This window comes from Passer domesticus, chromosome 32 (assembly GCF_036417665.1).
Source record: "Passer domesticus isolate bPasDom1 chromosome 32, bPasDom1.hap1, whole genome shotgun sequence".
Lineage (NCBI taxonomy): Eukaryota > Metazoa > Chordata > Aves > Passeriformes > Passeridae > Passer > Passer domesticus.
Window position 1 is genome coordinate 443,486 of NC_087505.1, and position 27,057 is coordinate 470,542.

The 27,057-nt window shown below is 48.1% G+C and overlaps 4 protein-coding genes across 13 annotated transcripts; 3 read left to right on the forward strand and 1 right to left on the reverse strand.

The window, feature by feature from the left end:
* Positions 1–837: 837 nt before the first annotated feature.
* Positions 838–1,233, forward strand: LOC135288237 (feather beta keratin-like). Its single transcript, XM_064401580.1, has one exon. It carries the CDS (start codon positions 838–840, stop codon positions 1,141–1,143), a length of 306 nt encoding a protein of 101 aa, XP_064257650.1. The 3' UTR covers positions 1,144–1,233.
* A 2,818-nt stretch (positions 1,234–4,051) lies between these two features.
* LOC135288226 (feather keratin 1) lies at positions 4,052–4,357 on the forward strand. The gene has a single exon (XM_064401568.1). It carries the CDS (start codon positions 4,052–4,054, stop codon positions 4,355–4,357), a length of 306 nt encoding a protein of 101 aa, XP_064257638.1.
* A 1,429-nt stretch (positions 4,358–5,786) lies between these two features.
* On the reverse strand, positions 5,787–26,109 carry LOC135288282 (feather beta keratin-like). 9 transcript variants are annotated; one of them, XR_010351480.1, is made up of 3 exons: positions 23,042–23,181; positions 15,490–15,559; positions 11,445–12,839 (listed from the first exon to the last, which is right to left on the reverse strand). XR_010351480.1 is itself a non-coding variant. In XM_064401641.1 (2 exons), exon 2 carries the CDS (start codon positions 6,427–6,429, stop codon positions 6,124–6,126), a length of 306 nt encoding a protein of 101 aa, XP_064257711.1. In that variant the 5' UTR covers positions 6,430–6,449; positions 25,995–26,109; the 3' UTR covers positions 5,787–6,123. The 9 variants fall into 9 exon arrangements, 1 of the variants encoding a protein (XP_064257711.1); XR_010351478.1 differs by having other exon boundaries at positions 11,445–12,933; XR_010351481.1 differs by lacking the exon at positions 23,042–23,181 and adding an exon at positions 21,607–21,740.
* LOC135288281 (feather keratin 4-like) lies at positions 23,248–26,682 on the forward strand. 2 transcript variants are annotated; one of them, XM_064401640.1, is made up of 3 exons: positions 23,248–23,475; positions 23,628–23,910; positions 25,805–26,682. In XM_064401640.1, exon 3 carries the CDS (start codon positions 25,827–25,829, stop codon positions 26,217–26,219), a length of 393 nt encoding a protein of 130 aa, XP_064257710.1. In that variant the 5' UTR covers positions 23,248–23,475; positions 23,628–23,910; positions 25,805–25,826; the 3' UTR covers positions 26,220–26,682. The 2 variants fall into 2 exon arrangements, with proteins under 2 accessions (XP_064257710.1, XP_064257709.1); XM_064401639.1 differs by having other exon boundaries at positions 23,248–23,910.
* The last annotated feature ends 375 nt before the right edge of the window (positions 26,683–27,057 follow it).

Genomic DNA, 27,057 nt, shown 5'->3' on the forward strand with positions numbered 1-27,057 from the left:
TCCAAGGTGACTGGGAAGTTTATACCCAGCTCTGATGGAGTCGAGTGTTTGGTTAGGCAGCAGATGAGGTGAGTCCTGTCACAGAAAACATATTTTCAAGCCTGGCTTGTTATTTTAGGCATGCCAGGAAAAATGCCCTGACCATTCTGGGAATCTGAAAGTGAGGCCCTGGAGGGCAAAGGCCCTGGTGTCCCCTGGTGAAATAGGACAGTCCCCAACACCAGCTGCATCACCCGGCCCTGCTGACGTGGCACTGCCCCCAGACACATTTTGGCCTCTAATCCTGGCCCTTGAAAGGAGCCTGGGAGGCTGACTGGGCATGTCCTGCACAGGGAAATGAAAAAGCAGCATTGCAATGTCCCCATTTCTCTAATGGGGATGTTTTGCATGCAGGATGAGCTTGGTAAACACGTTCCATGTGCTGAGGGTGCCCGTGGGCCCGGGGCTGTGTGGGACAGTATAAAAGGCAGAGTAAGTGAAGAGCTCTCATCCACCTCTCCTGCCTTCTCCTCCTCAGTGACACAGGTGAGCTGCAAGGGCCTTTGCCTCCCTCTTCTCCTTCTCCTTCTGTTCTTTGTCTTTGCCTTCATCTCTGGCCTTGCTGCTGTGCAGCTCCTGCGGAGAACTTTGCTCCCAGATCCTGCTCCCAGCCTCAGCTCACTGGAAGGAGCTGGGAGAAGCTCTGGGGCTCTTTGCAGGAAGCCATGGGGATGGGGCCCCTGATCCTTTCTTCCTCTTTGATCCCTGTCCCTTCCCTCGGCCTCTGCTCCTTCTCCTGCTGAGGCCGTGCCTCACGTTCTGCCTGTGCCTTCTCCAGGTGCTCCTCCAGCCCCAGCCATGTCCTGCTACGATCTGTGCCGGCCCTGCGGCCCCACCCCACTGGCCAACAGCTGCAACGAGCCCTGTGTCCGGCAGTGCCAGGACTCGCGGGTCATCATCGAGCCGTCCCCCGTGGTGGTCACCCTGCCCGGGCCCATCCTCAGCTCCTTCCCGCAGAACACCGCCGTGGGATCCTCCACCTCCGCTGCTGTGGGCAGCATCCTGAGCGAGTCTGGGGTCCCCATCAACTCGGGGGGCTTTGGGCTCTCGGGGCTCTCTGGCCTTGGTGGCCGCTACTGCGGCCGCAGGTGCCTGCCCTGCTAGAGCCGGGCCGCACGTCCAGCCAGTGCCTCCCCCAGGACGCCCCAAGCCCTGTGCCTCACTGAGCCTGGAGCTGCTGGCCAGCGTTTCCAGAGGCCTTGGGGCCCCTCCAGCCCTCCTGCCAAGAACAAAGGCAAACGTGGCCAGCTGAGGCTTCTGCTTGTCCTGCTTTCTTCTGCGCCTCCCCGGGCCCTGCCGTGCCCCGCTCTGCTGGCCCAGGGGCTCAGCCCCAGCCCAGCCCAGCAGCAGGCTCCTGCTGCTCCCACTGGCCCCGTGCCCGGCCCAGGCAGACATGTGTCCCACTGCTGGCCAGGGCTGCCTGCCCGGCCCTGCTGCTGGGCCAGCCTGGCCTGGGCCTGGCCCATCCCTGCTTTGTTTCTGTCTTCACACTCAATAAAGTTCATTCTGCATTGGAACTGGAGTCTCCTGGAGTTCCTGCCCTGATGGGACGTGCAGCTAATGCTGCTCTATGGGGGGTGTGATGATCTGGGGGGTTTGGGTGGTTGGAGGCCAGGGATGGATCTTTCTCACACCTGGGCAAGGTGAGAACCTCCAAGGGCACAGTCTCTGGAAGTGGCATGGGGCAGTGGAGGGCGTGTGGCCTTGCATGAGTGTGCACAGGGTGACCAAGAGTGCCCCAGGGGTCATCTCAGCCAGGACAGAGGTTGGGGACATTTTCCAGCTGATGAGTCAAGCCACTGACCCGATGTTTCTGTGCCAGTTTCACCCACCTGCCCAAGGCCGTGGTTGTGTTTTACCACCTACCTCTGGACATTTGCCTTCCCTCCTGGAGCATTTCTCCCAAGCCCTGAATGCTGAGGGAGTCCCAGACGACTTGAAGGCACGTGTGCCTAACTGCCAAAGACAACATGATGCCCAATTTTCTTTTCCTGCATTCTGTGGAGCGTTTCTCCCCAGGGAATGGGGTGTGCCTGGCCCTGCAGCCATCTGGTGACAGTCAAACGCTGCTCCTCTGCCCTATTCAGGGCTTCAATATCTGAAATAAAACCATCCTGCCAAGTTCCTCTGTCTCTTTATCTGCTGTGGAAATGCCCTCCTGTCCCTGCCTGAGCCAGGAGGGGATATTGGAGCAACAGGGTCAAAATGGAACCAGGGAAGGGAGTCAACACCCCCAGGACACCCCTGAGAGAACAGGGTGGGTGGAGACACCTGATGCTTCATGGAGCCCCTCAGTGGGGAGGGCTGGGTGGGGGAGAAGGAGAGAGGGCTGGAAATGCCTTTGTTGCATTCAGTGTTTTGCCTGTGGAAGGGATTTGAGTGGAAATGCCTTGGATGGAAATGTGGTGCATGTGTTTTGAAGGAAATCTCTCTGTTAGATCTGCTCTGTCAGACCTGGGGGTTTCTCCTGAAAGTGTTTTTTTGGAGAAAGTTCTCCTGTCAACCTGAGAGCTCCCTTCACCCTCCTGGATGAGGAATCTGGCTTGGACCTCTGGGATTTAGAATTTTTTTGTCTCTGATGGAGCCCCAGCCTTGCTGGGACAGGAGTTTTTCCCCCTTTGCCATAAGGGGTGTCACGGTGGTGCCCAGGCAGGGCTGTCACTGCTCCTGGGGACACCAGCTCTGCCCTTGCCCCAGGAAATGCAGCTCAGAGCGTGGAATCCTTCCCTTCCCCATCTCTGGGGACATCCTGGCCCCTGCTGCTCCCAGGCTGGGTTTGCGGGCACTGCCAGCCCTCAGCTGCTCCCTGTGTCCTGCTTGGAAATATTCCCGAGTTTTTGGGGCAGGGTGTAGGACCTGGTCAGAGGCAAGAGAAAAAAAGGAGTGGAGAGATGGCCATGAGGAATGGGAAAAATACGAGTTTTGAAGTAATATGCTCTCATTAGGGAGTGTTTTCTGCAAGATAATGACCCTGACTAATATTGGTTGTTGGGAAAGCAGCGTCCTTCCCTCTGGAACTGTCCTGTTCTGCAGGAGAACTCCAGGCAATGCTGAAAGAGGTGAAAGGCAGAAGAAATGAGATAATTTCTTCTAAAGGCAATATGAGATCCCAAAGAAAGTTCAAAACCAACCCCTGTAGCCTCTCTGATGAATAAATGATGTCTAAGAAGGCTTGAAAGGCCTTGGAGTCACAGGGAGCAATGTCTATGGCCAGTCCCCACCAAAGCCAGCCCTTTAATCCTGGGTTTATAATAAAAAACCTGCATTTATCACTCCAAAGGCTCAGAGCTGCCTCAGGAGGGGAAGGTGCTGACATCACCTGGAAATATGGCACCACTCCACCCAGCTGGCTGAAACATCAGCCTGGTTCTGGCTGAAAAATACCCTAAAAACATTTTGGCCTCTAATGCTGGCACTTGAAAGGAGCCAGTTTGGCTGAATGGGCATGTCCTGCACAGGGAAATGAAAAGACAGCCTTGCAGGGAGCATAAACAACCTCCAGTTTACTTAATTGGGGATACTTTGCATAAAATATGAGCTTGTTGGTAAACACATTCCCTGTGCAGAGGCGCGTCGGGCCCGGGGCTGTGTGAGACAGTATAAAAGGCAGAGCAAGTGAGGGGCTCTCATCCACCTCTCCTGCCTTCTCCTCCTCGGTGACACAGGTGAGCTGCAAGGGCCTTTGCCCCCCTCTTCTCCTTCTCTTCTCTTTTGCCTTGGCCCTCAATGGAATCTTTGTCTCTCCATAGTGATCTCTGAGAGTCTTTCTCCTTGAACCTGCTCTCACCAGGTTTTTGTGGTAGTTTTTTCCTGGGGAGAGGTGGGAGATGTTGGGATCTCTTTGCAGGGAACTCTTTGGGCTCAGGGCTGTTGAATTCCTCCCTTGCTCCCTCTCCAGGCTGTCCCTTCTGCCCAGGCTGTGCTTACTCCTGCGAGCAGCATCTCCCTCTGTACCTCACACCCTGTGGGTGCTTTCCCTGCCCTCTCTCCAGGTGCTCCTCCAGCCCCAGCCATGTCCTGCTACGACCTGTGCCGGCCCTGCGGCCCCACCCCGCTGGCCAACAGCTGCAACGAGCCCTGTGTCCGGCAGTGCCAGGACTCCCGCGTGGTCATCCAGCCCTCGCCCGTGGTGGTCACCCTGCCCGGGCCCATCCTCAGCTCCTTCCCGCAGAACACCGCCGTGGGATCCTCCACCTCCGCCGCCGTGGGCAGCATCCTGAGCGAGGAGGGAGTGCCCATCAACTCGGGGGGCTTTGGGCTCTCGGGGCTCTCTGGCCTTGGTGGCCGCTACTGCGGCCGCAGGTGCCTGCCCTGCTAGAGCCGGGCCGCACGTCCAGCCAGTGCCTCCCCAGGCCAAGTGTCCCCTGGAGCTGCTGGCCAGCGTTTCCAGGGGCCTCGGGGTCCCTCCAGCCCTCCTGCCAAGGAGGGAGACAAACGTGGTCAGCTGAGGCCTCTGCTTGTCCTGCTTTCTTCTGCGCCTCCCCGGGCCCTGCCGTGCCCTGCTCTGCTGGCCCAGGGGCTCAGCCCCAGCCCAGCCCAGCAGCGGGCTCCTGCTGCTCCCGCTGGCCCCGTGCCTGGCCCAGGCAGATGTGTGTCCCACTGCTGGCCAGGGCTGCCTGCCCGGCCCTGCTTTGTTTCTGTCTTCAAACTCAATAAAGTTCATTCTGCATTGGAACTGGAGTCTCCTGGAGTTCCTGCCCTTTTGGGATCCCCAGCTAATGCTGCTCCTTGGGGGATGCGATGCCCTGGGAGGTTTGGGTGGGATTGGAGGGAGTATGGCTTTGTGACCACAGGGTGACCAGGAGGTGCTCTGGAGGACCTTCGATCCAGGAGGGAGGTTGCACATTGGGTTCGAGGCAAAACATTGACCTTCCAGAAGAGATTTATGTGCAGATTTATATGCACCTGCCCAAAGACTTTATTGTGCATTTCCAGCTATGAGGGATTGTTTTACTTGCCTGCATCCAAAAACAGCATCCAAACCCTGGAGCACAGAGACAACCCAAGGTTCTGAGGTGACATGAGGCACCCAGCACAGGTGCGTAAAGAGAAATGTGGGTCCTGTGCCAGGTGTTTGGAACAGTGGAAATAGACTGAGGATGGGTCACTCTTCTGGAGGATTCCCAGAGTCCTCAAGGCTGGAAAAAAGCTCCAAGAACAAGTGGCCAGTCTGCACAGCAGACTTCTGCAGGTCTGCTCCAGACTCCTGCTCCTTCAGGACACGGTGACAAATGGAATGAGTCCACAGCAACTACTGTCCTGACCACAGGACACTTTGGGTGGGGGATAAGATGGTTCCACTGCTCCCTTCCAAGCCTGGGCAGAGGCCCAAGACATGTCACCATCACTGATGCCCTCCCTCAGAGGAGGAATCACGGTCCCTCTGTGTCAATCCCTGTCCCTTATCCACATTAAACACCCACCCTCAGCACATCCCTAACCTCAGCCTGGCTCAGATGTCCCCTGGGGCACTCTTGGTCACCCTGTGCACACTCACGCAAGACCACACACCCTCCACTGCCCCATGGCACTTCCAGAGACTGTGCCCTTGGAGATTCTCACCTCGCCCAGGTTTGAGAAAGGTCCATCCCTGTCCTGCAACCACCCAAATCCACCCAGGTCATCACACCCCCCATAGAGCAGCTGGGCTGCACATCCCAGTAGAGCAGGAACTCCAGGAGACTCCAGTTCCAATGCAGAATGAACTTTATTGAGTGTGAAGACAGAAACAAAGCAGGGATGGGCCAGGCCCAGGCCAGGCTGGCCCAGCAGCAGGGCCGGGTAGGCAGCCCTGGCCAGCAGTGGGACACATGTCTGCCTGGGCCGGGCACGGGGCCAGTGGGAGCAGCAGGAGCCCGCTGCTGGGCTGGGCTGGGGCTGAGCCCCTGGGCCAGCAGAGCGGGGCACAGCAGAAGAAAGCAGGACAAGCAGAAGCCTCAGCTGGCCACGTTTGCCTTTGTTCTTGGCAGGAGGGCTGGAGGGGCCCCGAGGCCTCTGGAAACGCTGGCCAGCAGCTCCAGGCTCAGTGAGGCACCGGGCTCGGGGCGTCCTGGGGGAGGCACTGGCTGGACGTGCGGCCCGGCTCTAGCAGGGCAGGCACCTGCGGCCGCAGTAGCGGCCACCAAGGCCAGAGAGCCCCGAGAGCCCAAAGCCCCCCGAGTTGATGGGGACCCCGGACTCGCTCAGGATGCTGCCCACGGCGGCGGAGGTGGAGGATCCCACGGCGGTGTTCTGCGGGAAGGAGCTGAGGATGGGCCCGGGCAGGGTGACCACCACGGGGGACGGCTCGATGATGACCCGCGAGTCCTGGCACTGCCGGACACAGGGCTCGTTGCAGCTGTTGGCCAGCGGGGTGGGGCCGCAGGGCCGGCACAGGTCGTAGCAGGACATGGCTGGGGCTGGAGGAGCACCTGGAGAAGGCACAGGCAGAACGTGAGGCACGGCCTCAGCAGGAGAAGGAGCAGAGGCTGAGGGAAGGGACAGGGATCAAAGAGGAAGAAAGGATCAGGGGCCCCATCCCCACAGCTTCCTGCAAGGAGCCCCAGAGCTTCTCCTCTCTCCTCCCAGTGAGCTGAGGCTGGGAGCAGGATCTGGGAGCAAAGTTCTCCGCAGGAGCTGCACTGCAGCGAGGCCAGAGATGAAGGCAAAGACAAAGAGAAGAAGGATAAGGACGAGAGGGAGGCAAAAGCCCTCGCAGCTCACCTGTGTCACCGAGGAGGAGAAGGCAGGAGAGGTGGATGAGGGATCCTCTGCTCAGAGTGGGTTTTATACCATCCTGGACAGCCCCAGGGCCAGCTTTGCTCATGGGATGTGTTTCCCAAGCTCATCCCGCATGGAAAACAGTGCCTTCCTCCAGCAGCAACCTTTGGTTTGGGGCTGCAACGCTCCTTCCCTGTTTCCTTGCTGCTGGCATCCCCATTCCATGCTGGAACCTCGTCTTATGTGACTTAATTAGAGATCAAAGGTCTCTCCTGGCCAGCATTGTTGATTCAGGCCTTTGTGGCGATCTCCTTGGAAAGCAACGTGTTTTTCCTCCTCTGTCTGGCAGTTTAGTCACTGCCTCGTCTGTCTCGTGGCCATTTCCAAATTAAAACCATGCCAGACTCATCCCAGATAGCTCCAGATCCACACAGCATTTGCATGTTTTGCATAAATGTAATTGCAGCTATTTTTCCCTGTGTTTTTAGATTGTGCCACATGTCTGGTTTGAATCTCTCATTGAGAAAGAAGCCCTAGTTTAGGTGAGAGCCTAATTAGGTCACAAACTCAGCTAGGCACCAATTTTTTTTTTGTTTTTCAGTCAACATTCAGCATCTTATTCCAGAAACCACCTCATGGTTTATAGTTTATTGTGTCACTACCTTCAATTTACGTAGAATCTCCAAGTGTATTTAATAACCAAAACATGAATTTTTTAAAGTGTGGTTTTTCCAAGTCAGCTTCACACTTTAAGCCCTTTTTGGGAACAATTCCCCCTTGACCCTCAGAGCAACTTCTGCAAAGTCTCCAGGAGTGGTTTTCTTTTCTTTTTTTCTAACAGGGAGCTGAACTTGGTTTCTCAGTGGAAATGAAACATTCAGCAGCTGGTGTTGGCTATGGGCTACTGGGCAAGTTGCTTAGCTGGCCTAATTAGGGCTGGAATGAGCTCAAGTTTTATGTCCTGGCACCACAGTTTGGAGGCCAGGATGGCCACTGGTGACATCCTGACAGCCCTGCTGTAGGACAGGAATGGGAGCAATTGGGAACACAGGGTTGGTGGCATCCCTGCAATTGCTGGGACACCTAATTTTGGTTTATTTATGGCCATCCCCAAAGCCAGAACCCCAAGTGCTTCATTCAGGTGGTGCAGCCAACAATCATTTCTGCTTAACTCGGATAATTTGAGTGGGTAATTTTGGCTAACTAAGGGGTGGAAGTCTCCAGCTTCAATTTTTCCACCCCAAAACATTTCTGAGGAGAGAAATGTTTCATTTTATTCATTAAAGCAGAGCTTAGCACATAGTGACTGCAGCAAAACAAGAATTAAACTGACCATGAAGGGATAAAATTATTCAATCCCCAGACTGGGGATTTTATTTTTATAATTATTTGAAGATTTCAGTTCAGAGAAGAACCTAATTAACTGGGAATGCTTCCTGTGGTGATTGAGGCTGAAGAAATTATCAATTCCAGCATGTGATCCATTCCAGACCGGGCTGGATGGGACATTGAGCAACCTGACCCAGTGGGAGGTGGCCCTGCCCACAGAAGGGGTTGGGACAAGGTGATCTTTAAAGTCCCTTCCACCCAAAACCATTCCGTGACTCCACAACCAATGGGAATTTTTTTAGGAAGTATTTTTTAAATTTAAAAAAAAAGAACATTTCACTCAAAGTGGAATTATTAGGAAGTAATTTTTAATTTAAAAAAAAAAGACATTTCAATATTTCAAGATGAAGTATTTTTTAATTTTAAAAAAAATATTTTTAGGAAGTATTTTCTTAATTTAAAAAAAAAGGACATTTCACTGGAAGCTCCCTCCCAGCAGTATCAGAACCTCCATCTCTCATTTAGTTTCATCCCACATCCCAAAGCCTCGGAGGTGTCTGTCTGCAGAACAACTGAAGCTCTTCAACTTCTTGAAAGGGAAGAACTTCAAAGCCAATCCCAAATATTCATTAAATGGTTGAGACACACAGAGTGCATCAGCCATGGAAATATTGCAGCTACCATGCAAAATTGGAATGGTTTTGTCACTTGGGCAACAACGTCACCCTAAATTTGGTTACTCCCCGGGCAGACAGCATTTGACAGCGTCAGAACCCAGGGTTATTAATTTTTTCATTAAAAAGTCATTTTGTGTGTCATAATAACCTCCCATGGAGCCTCTGGAGTGGATCCAAGGGTGCTTGGGATTCTTGTGACAATTTCATGCAGCAGCACTGGGAACAAAACGAGGTGGGGATGGGGAAAGGGGTCCAGCAGGGCCCTGCTCAGGTGAGACCTCACCTGCAGAGCTGCCCTGGATCCCAGCCCAGGGAGGACCTGGAGCTGCTGGAGAGAACCCAGAGGAGGCTCCAGGATGGGATCCGAGGGATGGGGCAGCTCTGCTGGGAGAACTGGGAATGTTCAGCCTGGAGAAGCTTTGGGGTGACCCAATTGTGGCCTTGCAGGACCTGAAGGGACAACGAGGAACAGGGGGAGAGACAATTCCCATGGGATGGGGTGGCAGGACAAGGGGGAAAGGGTTCAGACTGACAGAAAGGAAATTTAGATGGGATTTTGAGAAGGAATTCCTCCCTGGGAGGGTGGGGAGGCCCTGGCAGGGGTTATCCCATGGATGCTCCATCCTTGGAAGTGTCCAAGGCCAGGCTGGAGCACCCAGGGATGGTGGGAATGTCCCTATCCATGGCAGAGGGGAATTAAATGAGTTTTAAGGCCCCATCCCAAAGCATTTCATGATTTCCTGGAGACTGACAGGAAATCACAACACAAACCCAGGGAATACTTTTGTGAAACCCAGGAAAGGAGTTTATTTGCCTCTCCCTGGATCCAGGTTATTCCGTTAATTATAATGGAATTGATTCCATTGAATTTATGCCATTACTGGGATTTCATTTATTCCATTATTGGGGTTTCATTTATTCCACTACTGGGATTTCATTTATTCCATTACTGGGCTTTAAAATTTATGCAGTGTAGGAAATAATAAAATTTTTAAAAGCCTTACGAGGTGAAGAATCCTGACCTGATTAGGAGCTGATTACTGGAATGACAGCTGAGCTCTGATCTGTTTATCTTTGAGGGCTTTTATTGCTCAATCCATGGGTGTCTGAAGCCAATTCCACGCTGGGGATAATGACACAGGGATGTGCAAACCATTAATGAGCACCTGGGACGGGACTTTTGGGATCAGAGTCGCTGCCTCGGGGCTCTCCCCGTCCCACCTCGTCATTTAGAGGGATTTAAAGAGAGGAAAAAATTAAAAATTGCTGCTCTATTAAAGAAGAAAACAAGGAGCAGGTTAAAAACAAATCTGGCTGTAGGGAAGGGCAGAGCTCGGGGGACATCGGGCACTTTCCCTGCCTCATCCCCTGGGCTGAAAGCTGCAGCTTTTAGTAAAATGACCCCAAAATGAGCTCAGGAATGAGGTTTTTGTCAGCCCCGGGGCAGCTCTTGGCCCTTTAATGGGGGGTGATGCGCAAAGAAGTGTCTCAGAGCACAATGAGGGTGGCCAAAAATGTCCTTTATTAAAGAAAATTGAAAAAAATCCCAATTTCTGTGCGGGCAGAACAATTCCTTCAGCCTTTCCCCATTCTCCTGGGGACTCCAGGAGCTGGAGGTCCTGCCCCAGAAACTCCAAGAAGAAACTGGGGCTTTTCTGCTCCTGAATATTAGTGCTCCAGAAAATCTGTTCAGGTTTCACAGCAGAGCCTGGTGGTTCCTGCTTGGAAAAGGTTTGGAGCAGGGAAAATTCCCTCCCTACCTCCTCCCATCTCCCCACTGCTGGGGAAATAATATATTTTTTTAATACATAAATAAATGTATTTATATTTTGTATTTATACACATCTATATATGTATGTATATGCTTTATATATATTATCGATAATAAAAAATTATATAAAGATTATATATAAGATTATATATGTAATTATATTTATGTGAAAATTATATATATAATGTTTTATATATATGTGTGTGTATGTGTATATATATCCGAAATAATCAGAATATTGGCGGATTTCAGTAGGAAAAGGGCTCATGCTCTATCCCTATTCCTATTTCCCCCTTTTTAATAATTCATCCCATTTCTCTCTAGAATTATTCCTGCAAAAATGGGTGACTCTGCAAAGTTCCCAAGGCAACGCCAGTCGCCGGGAACAGCCCCAGGAAGTTTCAGATTAAAGGATTTCAAAGCCCTTTGCAAACTCTCATGAATGATTTATTAATGTAAAACACTCATTAGCAGCTTTTAGGGATGCAGCAGGATTGCAGGATCACAAAGAGAGTCACAAAGTCACCCCGAAGGACGTGACAAGGTTGGTCATGGACATTCTCTGGTCATAAAGAGATATTTTTAAAATACATAATTAAAAAAAAAAAAATATATATATACAATTTTTATTTATTTATATATATATATATATTATATAATAACATAGAAAAGAAAAATAAAACTATTGCATATATTTTTATATTTTATATATATTTAAATGCAAATATATTTTCTACTTATTTATTTTAATAAAAATATAAATAAATAATGAATATCTCGTATATTTATCATTATTAATAATAATGTTATAAATATAAAATTTAAATTTTAATTATAATTACTGTATTAGCAACACATTAAATAATAATTGACAATCATATTTGTTATTGCAAACATAATGTTAATAATTACAAATATTTTCTCTGGTTTGATTTTTATTTGAAAACTTTCTTTTTTACTTCTGCCAGATTTCCCAGAACAGGCAAATGTTGCAATTTGTTGCAGAGAAAACCTGGACATTGGACAACACTGACTCCTCAGGAATTACAGAAGCAGGGAATAATTGTTAAATCAAAATGTTAATTTTGGATTTAGGGGAAAGGGCTCAGAGCTGAATTTTTCATATTGATAAAGGAGTGACAAATAAATAACTTTGATTAAGATTTAGTAAAAATGTGGGGCTTGTCAGAGGAAGCAATTGAGAAAAAAATTGATTTTTCAGTTTAATTTTGAGTCTCACAGTCCAAAAAAGACAATTATTCTGGAATTCTGGGATAGAAAACAGCCCTGAGGAAGGAACAGGAGCAGAGTGGGAAGGTCAGAAATGCAAATGGGGCCAGTGTGACCCACAAGGAGAGAATGCAGAACTCAGTCCTGAAAAATTAACCTGGAATTAATTAGCACTTCATGCACACAAAAAAGGCTTTGATAATATTTCAATTAATTGAAGAAAAATCCCATAGCTTCACCCTCCTGTGTTTACTATTATTATTATGATTTATTTGCTTGGTTTCCCCCCTCTTTAACTGTTAAAAAGCAGATAAAGCCACACTGATACGATTATTCCTTGGCAGCAGCAGCGTTTCCTAAGGGGTGATTTTTGAGGCGGGATTTTCATTAAAAAGGAATTATTTTCTGCCTGGGGATCATTACCCCATCCATGGGAGCAATTTGGAGGCCCCACTAATTGCAGATTTCTTAAGTGGCAGCTTCAGGTTTCGAAAGACATAAACAAAGGCCTTGGCTTTAATTAGGGATTGGGCCTTGAAGGCCTTACACAGCTTTGGGAAACTCAGCACTTTTTTTGAGGGGAAAATGGAAAGAAATCAAAGTTCGCTGCTCATTCTGAGGGAGAAATTAGGGATAAAAATGTTCTGTGGGAGGGTGGGGAGGTTTTGCAGGGAATTGTGGATTCCTCATCCCTGGAAGCATCTGAGTCCTGGCTGGATGCGGCCTGTGCTCCTAGGAGGGCTTGGAATTAAATAATTTTTAAAGCTCCGTCTTTAAACTATTCCACAACTCCACAAAACAGCACACCAACAGAACGTGACTACGTAGGGCATTTTGAAAAGGGAATAATTTATTAAAATAAAACCCAGGGGTGTGTTCACTGGCGCAGATTTCCAGGCCCCAGCTGGAAAAGCCATTTCAGGACACGTCCAAAAGCACTCCCAGCTCCCCCCTAAATCCCTGCCAGGGTTTGGAGCTCCCAGTCCTTCATTCCGAGCTCCATCCTGCTGATTTAGGGATTTGGGGGTTCTCCTTCCCCCCGCGGATCCTGTGGAGCCACAGCCAAGGCCTGCAGGAGCCGCTGGAATTCAAATCTGGAATTCAAATAAATGGCAACCCGGTTCACTGTGGGTTCCTCCAGCTGCTCCCGGGGTGACCTCGGAGCATTCATTTGCCTCCTGTGTTTCCCTAAACCCAGATAATAACTGGAATTAAAATCTGCCAAAGGCAACGGAAAATCCACCTGCAAGGGAAGGGCCCAGGAGATTTTTTATAGAGGGCCCAAAAAATGCAGAGGGAGCAGAAATCCCGATGAGTTCCAGAATGTTCTGCAGCAGACGGGGCTGGGAAGAGGGGAGTGTTCACAGAATGCCAGCTCCAAGATCATCAAATCCAACCTCTGATGGATAAACCGTCAGGTTTAAGGTTTATCTGCACTTAGCAGCACGTTGTGTGAATTTTATTTAAATATAATTAATTATTGTCTTTAATAAGAGTGTTAAGTGGTTAAAGGGCAAGAAGCAAATCTTACTATGTGGATTCTGAAGGAAAATATAATATAAAAATGCAAAAATATACAAATACAGAAATAAAGATTAAAATATATAAATATATAAACATAAACATATAAGCATATATAAAATGTAAACATATAGAAATATATGAATACAAAAATATAAATATAAAAATTTAAAAATTAAACATATGAACATAAATATGAAAATATAAAAAAATATGCATTAGTGTCCTTTTATATCTTCACAAATGACATTTCAGCTGAATTAGTCCTGTGGAAAAGCTTTTTTATATAACCTTAGGCAGGTAATTAGAATTAAATCTTGGGACATTCCCACCTGCCTTGGACACTTCCAGGGACAGGATATCCACAATTCTCATTCCTCTTTCCCAGGATTCATATCCCAAGCGAGGTGCCAGGAAGTTGAGCTGCCTCCCTTTGTTCCTAATTATTATTTACTCTCAATTTCCCCTCCCAGCATAAATTATCTGCAGCCTGAGAGGGGTCCTAAGGCAAAAGCATTTGTGGGCACTTGGGAACAAAAGGGTTCGAGTTGATACCAAGGAATTTATGCAGATTTGGGCATCAGGAATGAAACACAGAGGTTGAATTGTGCACTTAAGGATGTCCCCGCATATTTAAGTGATCCCCATCCCAGTATTGCAATAGGATTTAAATTAATTTTATATAGTAAAGAGATAAAACTGTCTGGGGGCTGTTACCCCAAATGTTCCTGGCTGCAGAAATCTCTTTCTGTGGGAATTCTGATTTGTCTCTTTATCATGATTTTTCTGTCGTTGATTTCCTCTTTAAAATCTTAGTAAAAACATTTTAAATCCATGTCTGGCTCACTCAAAAATGTTGACAAGTTACTCACCACCATTTTCTCTAGTACTTTAATGGTTTTGTATTAAATTCACATCTCTAATTTGTGTTTAATTAAGTTTTCATCAGGACAGAAGAATTTCTTGTCTATTTCCCCCTGCCCCTTAATTCTGTCCCAAAAATCCTGGATGGTTCCAACCTTCCCTTCCCATAGTTTTATCCTTTCCAACCCAAAAACTGGGGGGAGAGGGAAGGAAAAAACCCAACAAACAAAACCAAGGCCGTATGAGGCTGAGTGACTTAAACTTGAGTCAGGAGCCAGAACCGTGGGTGGGATTTGGGTGCCTTTAATTGCACTGGGGTCAAACCCCGCAAAGCCCGGGAGCAAATCCACCTGCTCCACTTAAACCCCATCCCAGGATTTGTAAGGAGCGGATGGGAGATAAGGCCGAGCTTTCTCCGCGGGGTCACTGACCCTGTGAAATTAAAGATTTATTGAGAATTCGTGGGATTTATTGAGAATTTGTGGGATTTATTGAGAATTCTGGAATGGTGAATTTATTTTTTCTCCTTATCCGTGGATGTAGGGGTACAATTCATGCCCCTGGGAGTGGTTTTGGGAATAAAAAAATCCCATCCGCACTGGGAAATTATAAAAATAATGCAGTTCCCTGATAGGAAATGATGCCACTGCAGCTCCCTTTCACAGAACCTGAGAGGGAAAACCCAATGCCAATAAAAGAACCCTTGATCAGGCCCTGAAATAACTGAAATGTGGTTAATTAGCAGCAGATCGAGCCCTATTTTTGGCCCTTGAAAGGGCAAAGTGAATCCTGCCTGGAGGGTGTAGCACGCTCTGGGAAGCTCCGGGAGGGAACAAACACAAACAGGGAGCAAAACAGTTTCATTACTCGCAGAAGTTATGCAGGCAGCAAAGTTTGTTTTGCAACTAATTAAGACTTCATGCAAAGAGGGTGTCACATCCTCCAGGCGTTTTGGGGACGTGTATAAAAGCATTTGCTACGTAGAAGCCTCCCTAATCACTTTTCTTTTCCTCTCCTCCTTGGGTGATCCGGGTAAGTTAATTTTGAATCAATTATTGCATTTTAAATCAATTATTATTATTGTTATTATTATTGATATTTTAATATCAAATGACATGGCAAGCTCGTGAAAGGCAAGGGGTGTTTTATCAGAAAAAGCCTTTTTATTATCCTTTAGTTTGGAGTTAATTGAAGTTTTACACTTCAGAGGGGAGAGCTCAGGAAAGCAGGGAGGGCACAGAAAACTCCCTCTGAATCCTAAAGAGTCTCAATAATTCCATAGCACTCTTTTCATATTCTAAAGAGCCGGTGTCATTAAGGAAATTATCATTTAAAATTTAATTTCTACGATGTTCTCACCCTCAGCTGTCTTCCAGGAGGCTCCAGTGTCTTTTAAGTTGGAGAACTCGCCCTAAATATTTTTCCAATTCTGCAGAGAGCAGAACACAGATTTTCCTTACTCAAAATCCACTTTACTGCTGGCTTCGGTTAAAATCTATTTATAGTTTTGAATTCCAAATGTAGCAGGAACATCCGAGTGCTCCTTTTTCACCTTCTTTCAGGACTTCTGGGATGAGCTTTTACGAATCATGTGGAATCACTAGAAGACCCCAACCCCCAGACCGGTCTTCTTTTCCCAAAACCAAAATCAGCCCTTCCACATTCAGCTTTTCAGCTGGAAAAATACCCCGTGGCTGCCTTCTCCTCACCTTCAACTCTAAGGAGATTGGACTTGGATCAATTGGGAAAAAAACTCAGAATTTTTAACTTGGGAAGGTTAAAATGGGATGTTCAGGTGGAGACATGAGAAATCCTCCCCAGATTTTGTGTCCCCCACGGATTCCTGGGGTGACATGGGGATTTATTTAGGAAATCACTTCAACTCCCCCTTAATTTCTCCCCCAGCAGCTCCACAGAGATAAAATAAGGAAAATGAGGAAAATTATCCCTTCTCCCTCCGCGTTTTCCTTGCCCAATCCGTGTGGGCACAAACCAGGGCAAGCACGGCCTTCAATCCATAATTAAACCATGCCCAGGGAAAATCTGGCCTTGATATCAGGCTGGGTTTAAAGTGCTCTGGGATTTCAAATATTCAGCTGATCCCTAATGAGACCCATAAAAGATGGGTGGATCTCACTGTTCCACTTGGAACAGGGTGGGAGGAGGACACCAGCTCCAACCTCCACATTGGGGATTTAAATGAGGATTAAAACCTGAGTTTAAAATCTGGGGTTGAGTTGGGAGTCGTGGTTCTCCACTGGTAATAGGAGTGGGATGGACACAGCGAAAATCCGAGGAAGAGAATAAATAGGATAAAAGATTTTTGGTGTTAAAATGGTGATGGTCTGAAAAATATCATTATATTGAAAAGCAGGAAGTTCAGTCAGGAAGGAAAAGAGTTCCTGGTTGGAAAACTGAACTGGACAAATTCAGCTCCCACCTGAGTTCTCTGTAATTCCCAATTTCCCATAAATCCCCATAACCGCGTTACCATAACCCCGCTATTTATCCCAGCTATTTCCCGCCACACTAAGGATGATTTTTTTTCTCATTTTTTCTCTTTCCCTGCTCATTTCCAGCTCTGCCCTGCCCCATGTCTCCCTTCCATGAGTGCTGCCTACCTGCGGGCCTGGCGTGCCCCGAGCCCTTCGCTGTGACCCGCAATGACACCTGCGTCATCAAGTACCCCGACACCGTGGTGGACATCGTGGAGCCCGACTTTCCCCCCTACTCTGTCATCTACCCCGGGCCCACGCTGACCACCTTCCCCCAGCAGACCCTGGTGGGCTCCACAGCCCTGCTGGACATCAGGAACTTCCTGGGCTCCCAGGGATTCCATGGGTTTGGGGGTAGGTGCGCTTTGGGCTCAGGTGTGGACGCCTCTTTTCGGGGCGCTTTGGGGAGTTTTAATCCTTTTCCTCCTCACTTATCCCAGTTTTGTTGTGGAACTTGCAGGCCAACCTAAACCCTGCCTGGATATCTGTGGATAGACTGAAAAACACAACTGAGCAGTCAGACAGAGCCCGACTAAAGTTTATGGATAATGGATTGTAGAAGTGCCGAGCTCCCGAGGTTCCCATGGAGTCCATAAATCCAGGGATTCCTGTCACTAGACCTGCCCAAGGACTAGGATTTCCAAACTACAAGAAAACTGAAATTTCTCTATTGACCTCATTCCAAATTAGGACAAATCAAAGCCCAGAATTTTCCAAGAAACCAGATTTTAAAATACATATATATACCTCCTTTTTTTTTTCTTTTTTTTTCTTTTTTTTTTCTTTTTTTTTTTTTTTTTTGGTTTGCTAAAAGCTGTGTGTCAATAAATTCGTTTTTATGCCAATGAGGACGTTTTATTATCAATTTCTCTCAAAATAAAAAATTACAAAATCCACCCAAATGATATGACTGAAAATCTTGGGTTCCAAAACGAAATTTTATCCAAATTCCTCTTCATTTGTAAATTTTGCTGAACCAGCATTTAAAAAGAAAGAAATAAATCAGCTCTACTTGGCATTTCTGAAATTTAGGAATTTGTAGCTCCTTGCTGTGCTTTATTTCTGCTTGGCCTCACCATGTAACGCTCTCCCAGCTTCTTTCCCTTTCTTTATCTCATTTAATGCAAGCCGGGGGAAAAAAAAAACAAAATCAACATATTTACAGCAATTGTAAGAGCAAATCTCTTTGCAAAATCCTTCTGCTAAAATCTATTAAAATCATGGGAGTGGGGATTTGTTATGGACCCTCCTGGAATTCTTTGATTTTATCCTTTCCAGTGAGTTTTGCACTTGTGAATTGAGCTTCTCATTCCCATTAAATGCTGTCATGCAGATGCACTTTTGGGTTTTGCTTTTTTAGGATGGTTTGGGGTGGAAGGGACCCCAAAAATCATCCAGTGCCACCCCCTGCCACGGGCAGGGACATTCCCCTATCCCAGGTGGTTCCAACCTGGCCTTGGGCACTTCCAGGGATTCGAAATCCATTGAATAACCTGGGACCCTCACAGGGAACAATTCCAACCCAAATCCAACCCAAATTTTCCCTGTTTCAGTCTGAACCCACCCCCCTGTCCAGTCACTCCAGTTCTGATGGAAAACTTTCTCCCCCACATTTTATTTTGAGCCTTTTTGGTCCCAGAAGTGACTTTGGGACTTTTCCTGAGGCTCAACATCCCCCACATCAGCATTAACCAAACCACCACACAAAATTGAGGAGATTCTGCCTTTCCCATCCAGCCTGGATTTTGGGGTGAAATTCTGCTGCCTCCAGGTGCTGGGCTCAGCACAAAAACGCAGAAATTTTAAATGAATTGAAGCCTTGGAATGATTTTTTTCCAGCCAACTCATGAGGCTGTTCTCCAAAAATAGGACAAAAATTCTGGGCCAAGCATGTACAGGCAGGAGCTGGGAACTGTCACCCTCCCTGGGGCACCAGGCTAGGACAAGTTGGGCAAGGACGATCTGCAACGTGTGAAATAAATAAATATAAATATTAAATATTATGGGCAGGAACCATCTGCAACATGGGGGTGTGCAGCTTAAAATGTGAAAGAAATAAATATAAATATTATATATTGTGGGCAAGGACCATCTGCAAGGTGTGAAAGAAATAAATATAAATATTATATATTATAGGCAAGGACGATTTGCAGTGTGGGGACGTCTAGCTTAAAATGTGAAAGAAATAAATATAAATATTAAATATTATGTATATATTAGCCAATATTTAGTAATAGCTAGAAGTAATGAGTGATTAAGCTGGGAATTAACGAGCTGGAATTTCCAGGGAATCACGTTTCCAAAATCCTCCCCCACCCCCCCGCCGGGGGTTTGCTGTCCACACCAATCCACTTAATTTCGTCTAATCCACAAAGGAAATCTACAAATCTGCTTTTTCCACAAATCAGCTCCTGGATGATCCTTCCCGTAATGACAGGGGTTGGGAACGCTCTGCAAACATTAATTATCTTTGTACACAAGCCTTGCGACACGAAGATTTGGATTTGGACATCCAGATGTTGGGCAACAGCTGCACTTTAGCAACAAGAGGTTGGGGGTTGGGAGCGGCATTTTTCGGGATCATTATTTTGTATTTTTTTGGGGGCAGGAGCTGTTTTGGATTTTCAGTGAATCAGCTCCTGCGCGCCCCGGGGCTGGGTGAAGGAATTGGCAGGAATTCATTCCAAGGTGGGAGCCAAACTTCTCCTCCCCTCAGGGATGCACCACTGGGTGGGAATTTGGGATATTTGGGAATTTTGAGTGTCTTGGACTGACTCAAGGAACTTCCCTGGCAGGGACATTTACAGGTATTTAGAAGAAACAAATCCCAAATCCTAATTTTTCGCTTATTTTTGCTTTTCCTACACTAAACATCCGAACAAAAAACCCGGGATTAATCAAACCACGCCTTATCAACCTCCAGATGCTCAAACATCCGGTGATAACATCACTCAATTAAGCACAAAACTTCATTAATGACGCTTCGTTAATACTCCAGCCCCCGAGGGATTGAATTCCCATTAAATTGAGCCCCGGGGCAGGTTGGTGGCAGCTGGGGCCAGTGCTGGCCAGAATTTGTCACCCTGGAGCCACCCCGGGAGGACCCAGGTGACTCCGAGCAGCTGCCACACCCAGAGGTTGCCAAAAATAGCCGACTCCTCCTCCTCCAGCATCGTTTGTTTACATTCCTGTGGTTTGTTCCCATTAAATAACTCCGGCTTTCCCTGCCCTTAACCCTCCTGAAAATGTGGGATTTCCTTCCGGGGGGAGGGATCCATCCTGCTGGGAGGTGGGTGGGGAAAATCCCAAATCGAGTGGGAAAAACCCAAAATCCGAGTGGGAATAATCTCAAAATCGAGTGGGAAAAATTCCAAAATCGAGTGGGAATAATCCCAAAACCGAGTGGGAATAATCCCAAAATCGAGTGGGAAAAATTCCAAAATCGAGTGGGAATAATCCCAAAATCGAGTGGGAATAATCCCAAAACCGAGTGGGAATAATCCCAAAATCAAGTGGGAAAAATTCGAAAGCCATGCGGGAATAATTCCAAAGACGAAAATCCCGAGTTTTGTGGGGAAACTGAGGCAGGTTGTGCAATGCCACCTGAGGCAAGCAGAGGGAGATGCGAAGTCACCGAGGGAACTCGGATCTGGGGCTCCACCCAAACACCGGAAACCAGGATTAATTAAAAAATAAAAACAAAACCACAAAAAACCAGCAGGAAATGCAGGTGTGCTCAGATTTTATGTCATTTATATATTTGAATTTGCTTTGCCGCCCTGACCAACCCGGCATTTCAATTTTCTTGTAATTATATATTAGTATATAAATCTATAATATTTATGTATCATATTTTGCATATATTTATGTATAAGTGTATCATTTAGATATATTTATAAAACATCTATATAATAATGTATATCTATAAAATATTTACATTTATTTGTACTATATTATATTTTTATTTATTTTCTATTTATTTGTATTATATTTATATTTGGTTTATATATTTTGATATATTCTACAGCTCTGTAAAGTCCCGGAAAGATTAAAAAGTTCCCAGTGGTCCTGACAAAGCTGGACCATCCTAAAAGAAAAAATCCTTTTTATCAACCAAAAAACCTCCAGAAAAGGCTCAGCTCTCGTGACCCTGCACATCTTTTTGGAGCAGACCCTGCCTGCCTCGCACCCACCCCACAGACACTTTGATCTGGGAGCTGCAGTTTGCTCCAACAGTTCCCAGCGCAGGAAATTGGGATTGGGGAGGATTTTCTGGGGCCACCCCCTAGGATGAGTCACCCTGGGTGTGCTCCGGGTTCCTCCAACTCCAGAACCCTTCCCTGAGCATGCACCGGGTTCCTCCAATCCCAGAACCCTCCTCTGAGCGTGCTCCATGTTCATCCAAGCCCAGAACCCTCCCCTGTGCGTGCTCCGGGTTCCGCCAAGCCCAGAACCCTTCTCTGGGTGTTCTCTGGGTTCCTCCAACCCCAGAACCCTTCTCTGGGTGTTCTCTGGGTTCCTCCAACCCCAGAACCCTTCCCTGAGCGTGCTCTGGGTTCCTTCAATGCCAGAACCCTCCCCTGAGCGTGCTCCGGGTTCCACCAAGCCCAGAACCCTCCTCTGAGCATGCTCCGTGTTCCTCCAATCCCAGAACACTTCCCCGGGCGTGCTCCGGGTTCCGCCAACCCCAGAACCCTTCCCTGAGCGTGCTCCGGGTTCCGCCAACCCCAGAACTCTTCCCTGAGTGTGCTCCGGGTTCCTCCAACCCCAGAACCCTTCCCCGGGCGGGTTCGGGGATTTTTCCCCACCCGGGAGCCGCCGGTTCTTGGGCAACCACCCAAAACCAACCGAGGTCACTCCCTGCCCTGAGCGAGCGGGGGTCACCGCCTGGATTTTGGGCTTCTCCGACTTTCCCTGCGAAATCAGAACTTCTGATAGAGCAGAACGCGCGGCGAGCGAGGCGTTAATTGCCGTTAATTACCCGCTGCGCAGCTCCTCCTGCCCGATGGGCGGAATTGTTGCTGATGCGAGCTTTGTGCCGCTGATGTCAGCGGGCAGAGACGCTTTGAAGTGAGGGCTGCGAAGCTCCGGCAGCAGCGCTCCCACCCCAAATCCTCGCTTTGATGATTCTTCCGTGAGGCAGCGCTCCTGACTCAGCCGCGGCAGCGAACCCCGCGGCTCTGCAGCCCCGCCGAACCGGTTCGGGCACAAAAACCGAATTAACCGGCATTAAAGCTGCCTCTGCCCTGCGCAAGGATGTAATTTTCTACGACAATTTAGGATTAATGCATATTAAGGCTCTGTGTTGTGGGGTTTGCAGTCTGCGCTTGCTCTTTGTTCCCTTTGTTACTCACGGGATGGTTTGGGCTGGAAGGGGCCTTAAAACTCGCCCAGTTCCACCCCTGCCGCGGTCCCGGCTCCTTCCAGCCTGGCCTCGGACACTTTTCTTCGTTTTGGTGGATTTCTCCTTAAAATCGGGGCTGAACCTTGCCTAAATACTCAGGTTCTGAGGGATTTAGGGGCTCTTTCTGGTCTGCTTTCTGTGCCGGGTAAAGGGAGCAAAAATCAAAGCGGGGGCTTTCCCAAAACTTTTGAATTTATGGGAGAATGAGGGATTTCAGTCTCTAATTCTGAAAAAAAAAATATTTGGGAAAGTTTTGAGAATGGATTTTCCCAGAAATTCCCTGGAAAAGCTGTGCTGGGACCTCCCCATCCTCACAGGAAACAATTCCTTCCCAAAATCCCCCCTAAACCTCCTTTCTTTCAGTCTGGATCCATCCCTGGCCCCACAATTCCCGACGAACCAACTGCGGGCACAGGAGCAAAACACAAAACGCGGGTGGAAAGGAGAAAATTCCGCCTGAGATTTCTGCATTTCAGGGGATTTGGGGAGAAATTGATCCCGTTCTGCTCCAGGGACTGATTTTGCCAGCCAGGATTCGGTTCCTGGGTTGGGAATTCCCAAATGCCACAGGGATCAGTTGAGGAGAGCTGGAATCCTTTCGGAGGGGTGAATTCCACACTTTCTCCATGTGCTTTAATCCTTCTGGTCTGGAACAGGAATTTTGGAAAGGGGGAAGGTGTTGGAGCAAGACATTCCAAAGGGTGATAACAAAGACATGGGAAATTTCGGGAGGAGAAGAAAATTGACGATTTTGGGGCGGGATTTTGGGCTCCTTCTCGTAGGCAACGTCCATTCAACCTCGCTAGGATTAAATCCTGGGGGGAAATAAAAGAGGATTCCTCTGCCATGGACCTGATTCCAAAAGGACCCACACGGCCCCAACTCTTCCCTGCTCACAAAAAAGCCCCTGGGAGGATCTTCCCAAAATCCCGGTGCTCTGCACCCCTTCTTTTTTTTCCCTTTTCACTCCCTCTTCCCTCCGGAGGGAACCTTTGCGCCTGGAAATTCCCACCTTGAGACGAGGCAAAACCATCCCCGGGCTCGTGGCATCCCAGGAATTATTCTGATTTTATGAGGCACCTCCAGAGATCCCGCCGGGCTTTGGAGCTTATCGGAATATTCCGGAGACATCAGAAAATGAGATTTCAAAGGGGATCTCAAAACCTCTGCGAGTTTGTCATCCAGGGAAATAATTTCGTGGTAATCACGGTAATGACATCCTAGAGAATCCGGGCTGCTGTGACCTCACAAAGAATAAATTATGGAAAGTGTTCCACCAAACTCCTCATTTTAAACTTCACAATGGGCGTAATTCATGAACGGCTTCGTTTTTATTCCAAAGATAACCCCGAGCTTCTCTCTTCAGCTTTGCACCAGATCCTTCCCCTGATTTAGGAGCACATCTGTAAAATCCCACCAATATTATGGGAAAGAATCCCTGATTTGGTAAACGAGGCACGGCCACAATTCCCTGTGTTAGGTTTTGCTTCCATAAGGAAAATCACTCCAAGGTTCCCTGCGCACTCCAGTTTTTAGCCAAGATAAGCTAAAAAAACCTCATTAATTCTCGCTGCATTTTCACCTCTTAATGAAACCAGGAGGAGAAAAGCAGGAAATTCCGAGATGAAAAGACCTGGCTGCTTGCCACCTGCATTTTTGGGGTTATTGCCCAACGCGGCTTTAGATAATCATAAACAGCGAGCAAAACAATTCCTGCGGCTCCAGCAGCGATCCCTGCACCGGGCTCGGCTCCCGAGTCATTAAAACGCTTTAGCAAAGGGTGGCTCAGCCGCCCCCGGCCATCGGGGCAGGGTATAAAACCCCTCTCCACCCTGGCAGCTCCTCACTGCCTCTCCCGACTCCTCCTCTCCGCCTCTCTGAGTAAGTTCGGACTCCCCGGCTCTAAAAACCTCCCGTTTCCTTCTGCTTTTGCGAGGATTTCTCCTCAAAATCGGGGCTGAGCCTTGCCTGAATGGTCCGGTGCTGAGGGATTTAGGAGCGCGTTTCGTGCTGGGCAAAGGGGGCGAAAGTCAAAGCGGGGCTTTGGGATTTATGGGATAATGAGGGGGTTCAGTCTCTTCATTCTGGAAAAATATTTGGGAAAGTTTTGGGGATGGATTTAACTTCGCGTTTGGTTGCGTGGCGCGATCAGGGAGAGGGTTCAGGGTGGGTTTGGTGTGGATTCATGGAAAACTGTGGAAAATCCTGCTCGGAAGGGAGCTCGGTGCAGCTCTGCTGCTGCTTGGATCAGCCCGTCCTTAATTTAATTGGAGCCACAGCGAACGATTATTATGGACTATTAACGTAACTGTGCCAATAACTTTCATTTCTAACGCTTAAAACGGATTTACAATTCTAAAGCGCTTTTAAAGAGATTAAATTCAGCATTTCTGTAGGTCAGTGCTGCGTTCCAACTTGGGAATTTTGAGGGAAATGCCCTGCATGGGTTTTAATTTTTTTTTAATTATCAAAAGGATAAATTTCATTTACAAGCTTAAAAAATATTCTGATGCTACACCAGGCTTTTATGTGAGGATTTAACCTGAAGAAATAAACATTTTTGAATTAATTTCATCCCTAGGTGAAAATGTAATTTTCTTATTTGGCTTGATTATATCACTAACATATATATTATATTTTATAAATATTTTAATTATATGTTTCACTTATTAAACGAGCACTTAATACTCCCTTTTCTTCTCAGCCTTTTGCTTTTTTCCCTTTGTTTTACTAGAATATTTTCCTACCTGAAACAACAGGAATCTGCAAGGAAAATAATACAAAAATTAAGCAGGGTGCTAAGCTGATTATTCCACGCTGAAATACGTGGAAAATCCGGATTTATTTTTTTCCCCGCGTGGGAGGAACAGACGTGCTGTGGGAACGAGTTCCAGCGCGTCCTCGGGAATTCCTCCAAAGGGCTGGGGCTTGGAGGTGGCACGGGAGGAAAGAGGAGGAGTTCTGCTCCCGGGGGAGGAGGAGAAAATGGGGGAAATTTAACAGGAATTCAGAACAAATTGGGGCGGGGAAGTTAAAGGTGGGAGATAAAACCTCATACAAATTACCTCCGAGGATCCCTTAAAGCCAAATGTCGATAACCAAGAGAGCAATTCTTAGTTTTATCTCAATTATCCTTAACAAGACCTTAAAACGAAATGTGAATAGCCAAGACAGCAATTCTTGTCTTTATCTGAATTATCTCTAAAAACCATTTAGAGCCAAATGTCAACAAACAAGCGATCAAGTCTCGTTCTTGCCCGAATTATCTCTTAGAGTGTCAATAGCCGAGGGCTTAACTCTTCTCTTTTCCCGAGTTTATGAGCACAACATCCTTTTAAAGCTCTCTCAATTATCTCTAAAAATATCTCAATTATCTCTAAAAACCACTTAGAACCAAGTGAACCAGCGCTCGGCTCGTGTCTTTATTTTGATTGGTCTTTAAAAACCCTTAGAGCCAAGTGTCAACAAACCAGCGCTCAAATTTTGTCTCTATCCCAGTTTCCTCTGACCATCTCTTAGAGCCAAATGTCCATAAACAAGAGCTCGAATTTTGTCTCTATCCCAATTTTCTCTGACGATTTCTTAGAGCCAGATGTCGATAAACCAGCGCTCAAATTTTGTCTCTATCCCAATTACCTCTGACCATCTCTTAGAACCAAATGCCAACATCCAAGAGCCGCCGGGAGTTGTCCGCTTCCCTTTTGAACCTTTCTTTGGGTTTTTTTTTTGTTGTTTTTTTTTGTTTTTTGTTTTTTTTTTTTTTTTAACCCCGCAGGCTTCCCCAGCACCGCCGGGCGATGGCTTCCACCCAGCTGTCCTGTGCCACCCCCTGCGAGCCCAAGTGTCCCCAACCGCTGGCCAGCAGCACCAACGAGCCCTGCGTGGTGACCTGCGGCGACTCGCGGGTGATCATTTACCCCCCGCCCGTGGTGGTCACCTTCCCGGGGCCCATCCTCACCACGTACCCTCAGCAAACCGTCGTGGGAGCCTCGGAGCCCTCGGAGGTGGCCCTGGGCGAGCCCCCGGCCGCGCCCGCCTTGCCCGCCGAGGTCACGGCTGGCGACAAAGTGGCAGCGCCGGTGCTGGCCCGTCCCGAGCCGCGCTGCGCCCCCAAATATTCCTACAGCTACTCCTCGCAATGGACTCATCCCTGCAATTCCTACCGCTCCGGGAAGCGCTGGACGTGCTGAGCGCGGGGAACGGGCAGCGAGGGAAATCCCGGGTGGAATCCCGGCTGGAATCCCGGCTGTCCTTGGCGGTGCAGCTGCGGCGGCGGCCCCGGGGCTGCTCCGGCTCCTCCCAGGAGCTCAGCCCCGGCACAGGCGGGCTCGTGTTGCAATTCCTCGGTTTTTCCCCTTAGTTTAGAGCTGTTCTCTCGCAGCTTTGCAGCGCAGTCGCCTGCTTCCGCCGTGCTTTGGCTTATCCCCAAAGTGCTTTTTTACTGGCACTGAGCTTGGAGAGGTGACTTGAAATGCTCGGAATTGCACGCGGCAACGCTGCCAAAAAGGGAAATTCCCCGTTTTTACAGGCGGCATCACTTGGATGGTGGTGATTTGCCAGAGCCTCGCTGAACCCCCGGAACGATGCTCTTTGTTTCCTGTACAGTTTTGTTCCACAATTGTAGGAAAGCTTCTCTTTCCAAATAAATTTTCTCTACCGAAATACATTTTCTGTTTTCCTTTATCACATAAAAAAGGGGGGGGGGGAAGAAAGAAAAAAGGGGGGAGCTTTGGGTGGGATATCAGGGAAATTCTTCCCCCAGAGGGTGCTGGGCACGGCCCGGGCTCCCCAGGGAATGGGATGAAGCTGTGCCAGGGAGGTTTAAGATGGATTTTAGGGAAAGGTTCTTCCCCCAGAGGTGCTGGGCACTGCCCAGGCTCCCTGTGGAATGGGCACATTCCCAAGGCTGCCAGAGCTCCAGGAGAGTTTGGAAAACACTCTCAGCAAGAGGAGACAGCCCAGAGGAGGCTCCAGGATGGGATCAGAGGGGTGGAGCACCTCTGCTGGCAGAGCTGGGGTTGTTCAGCC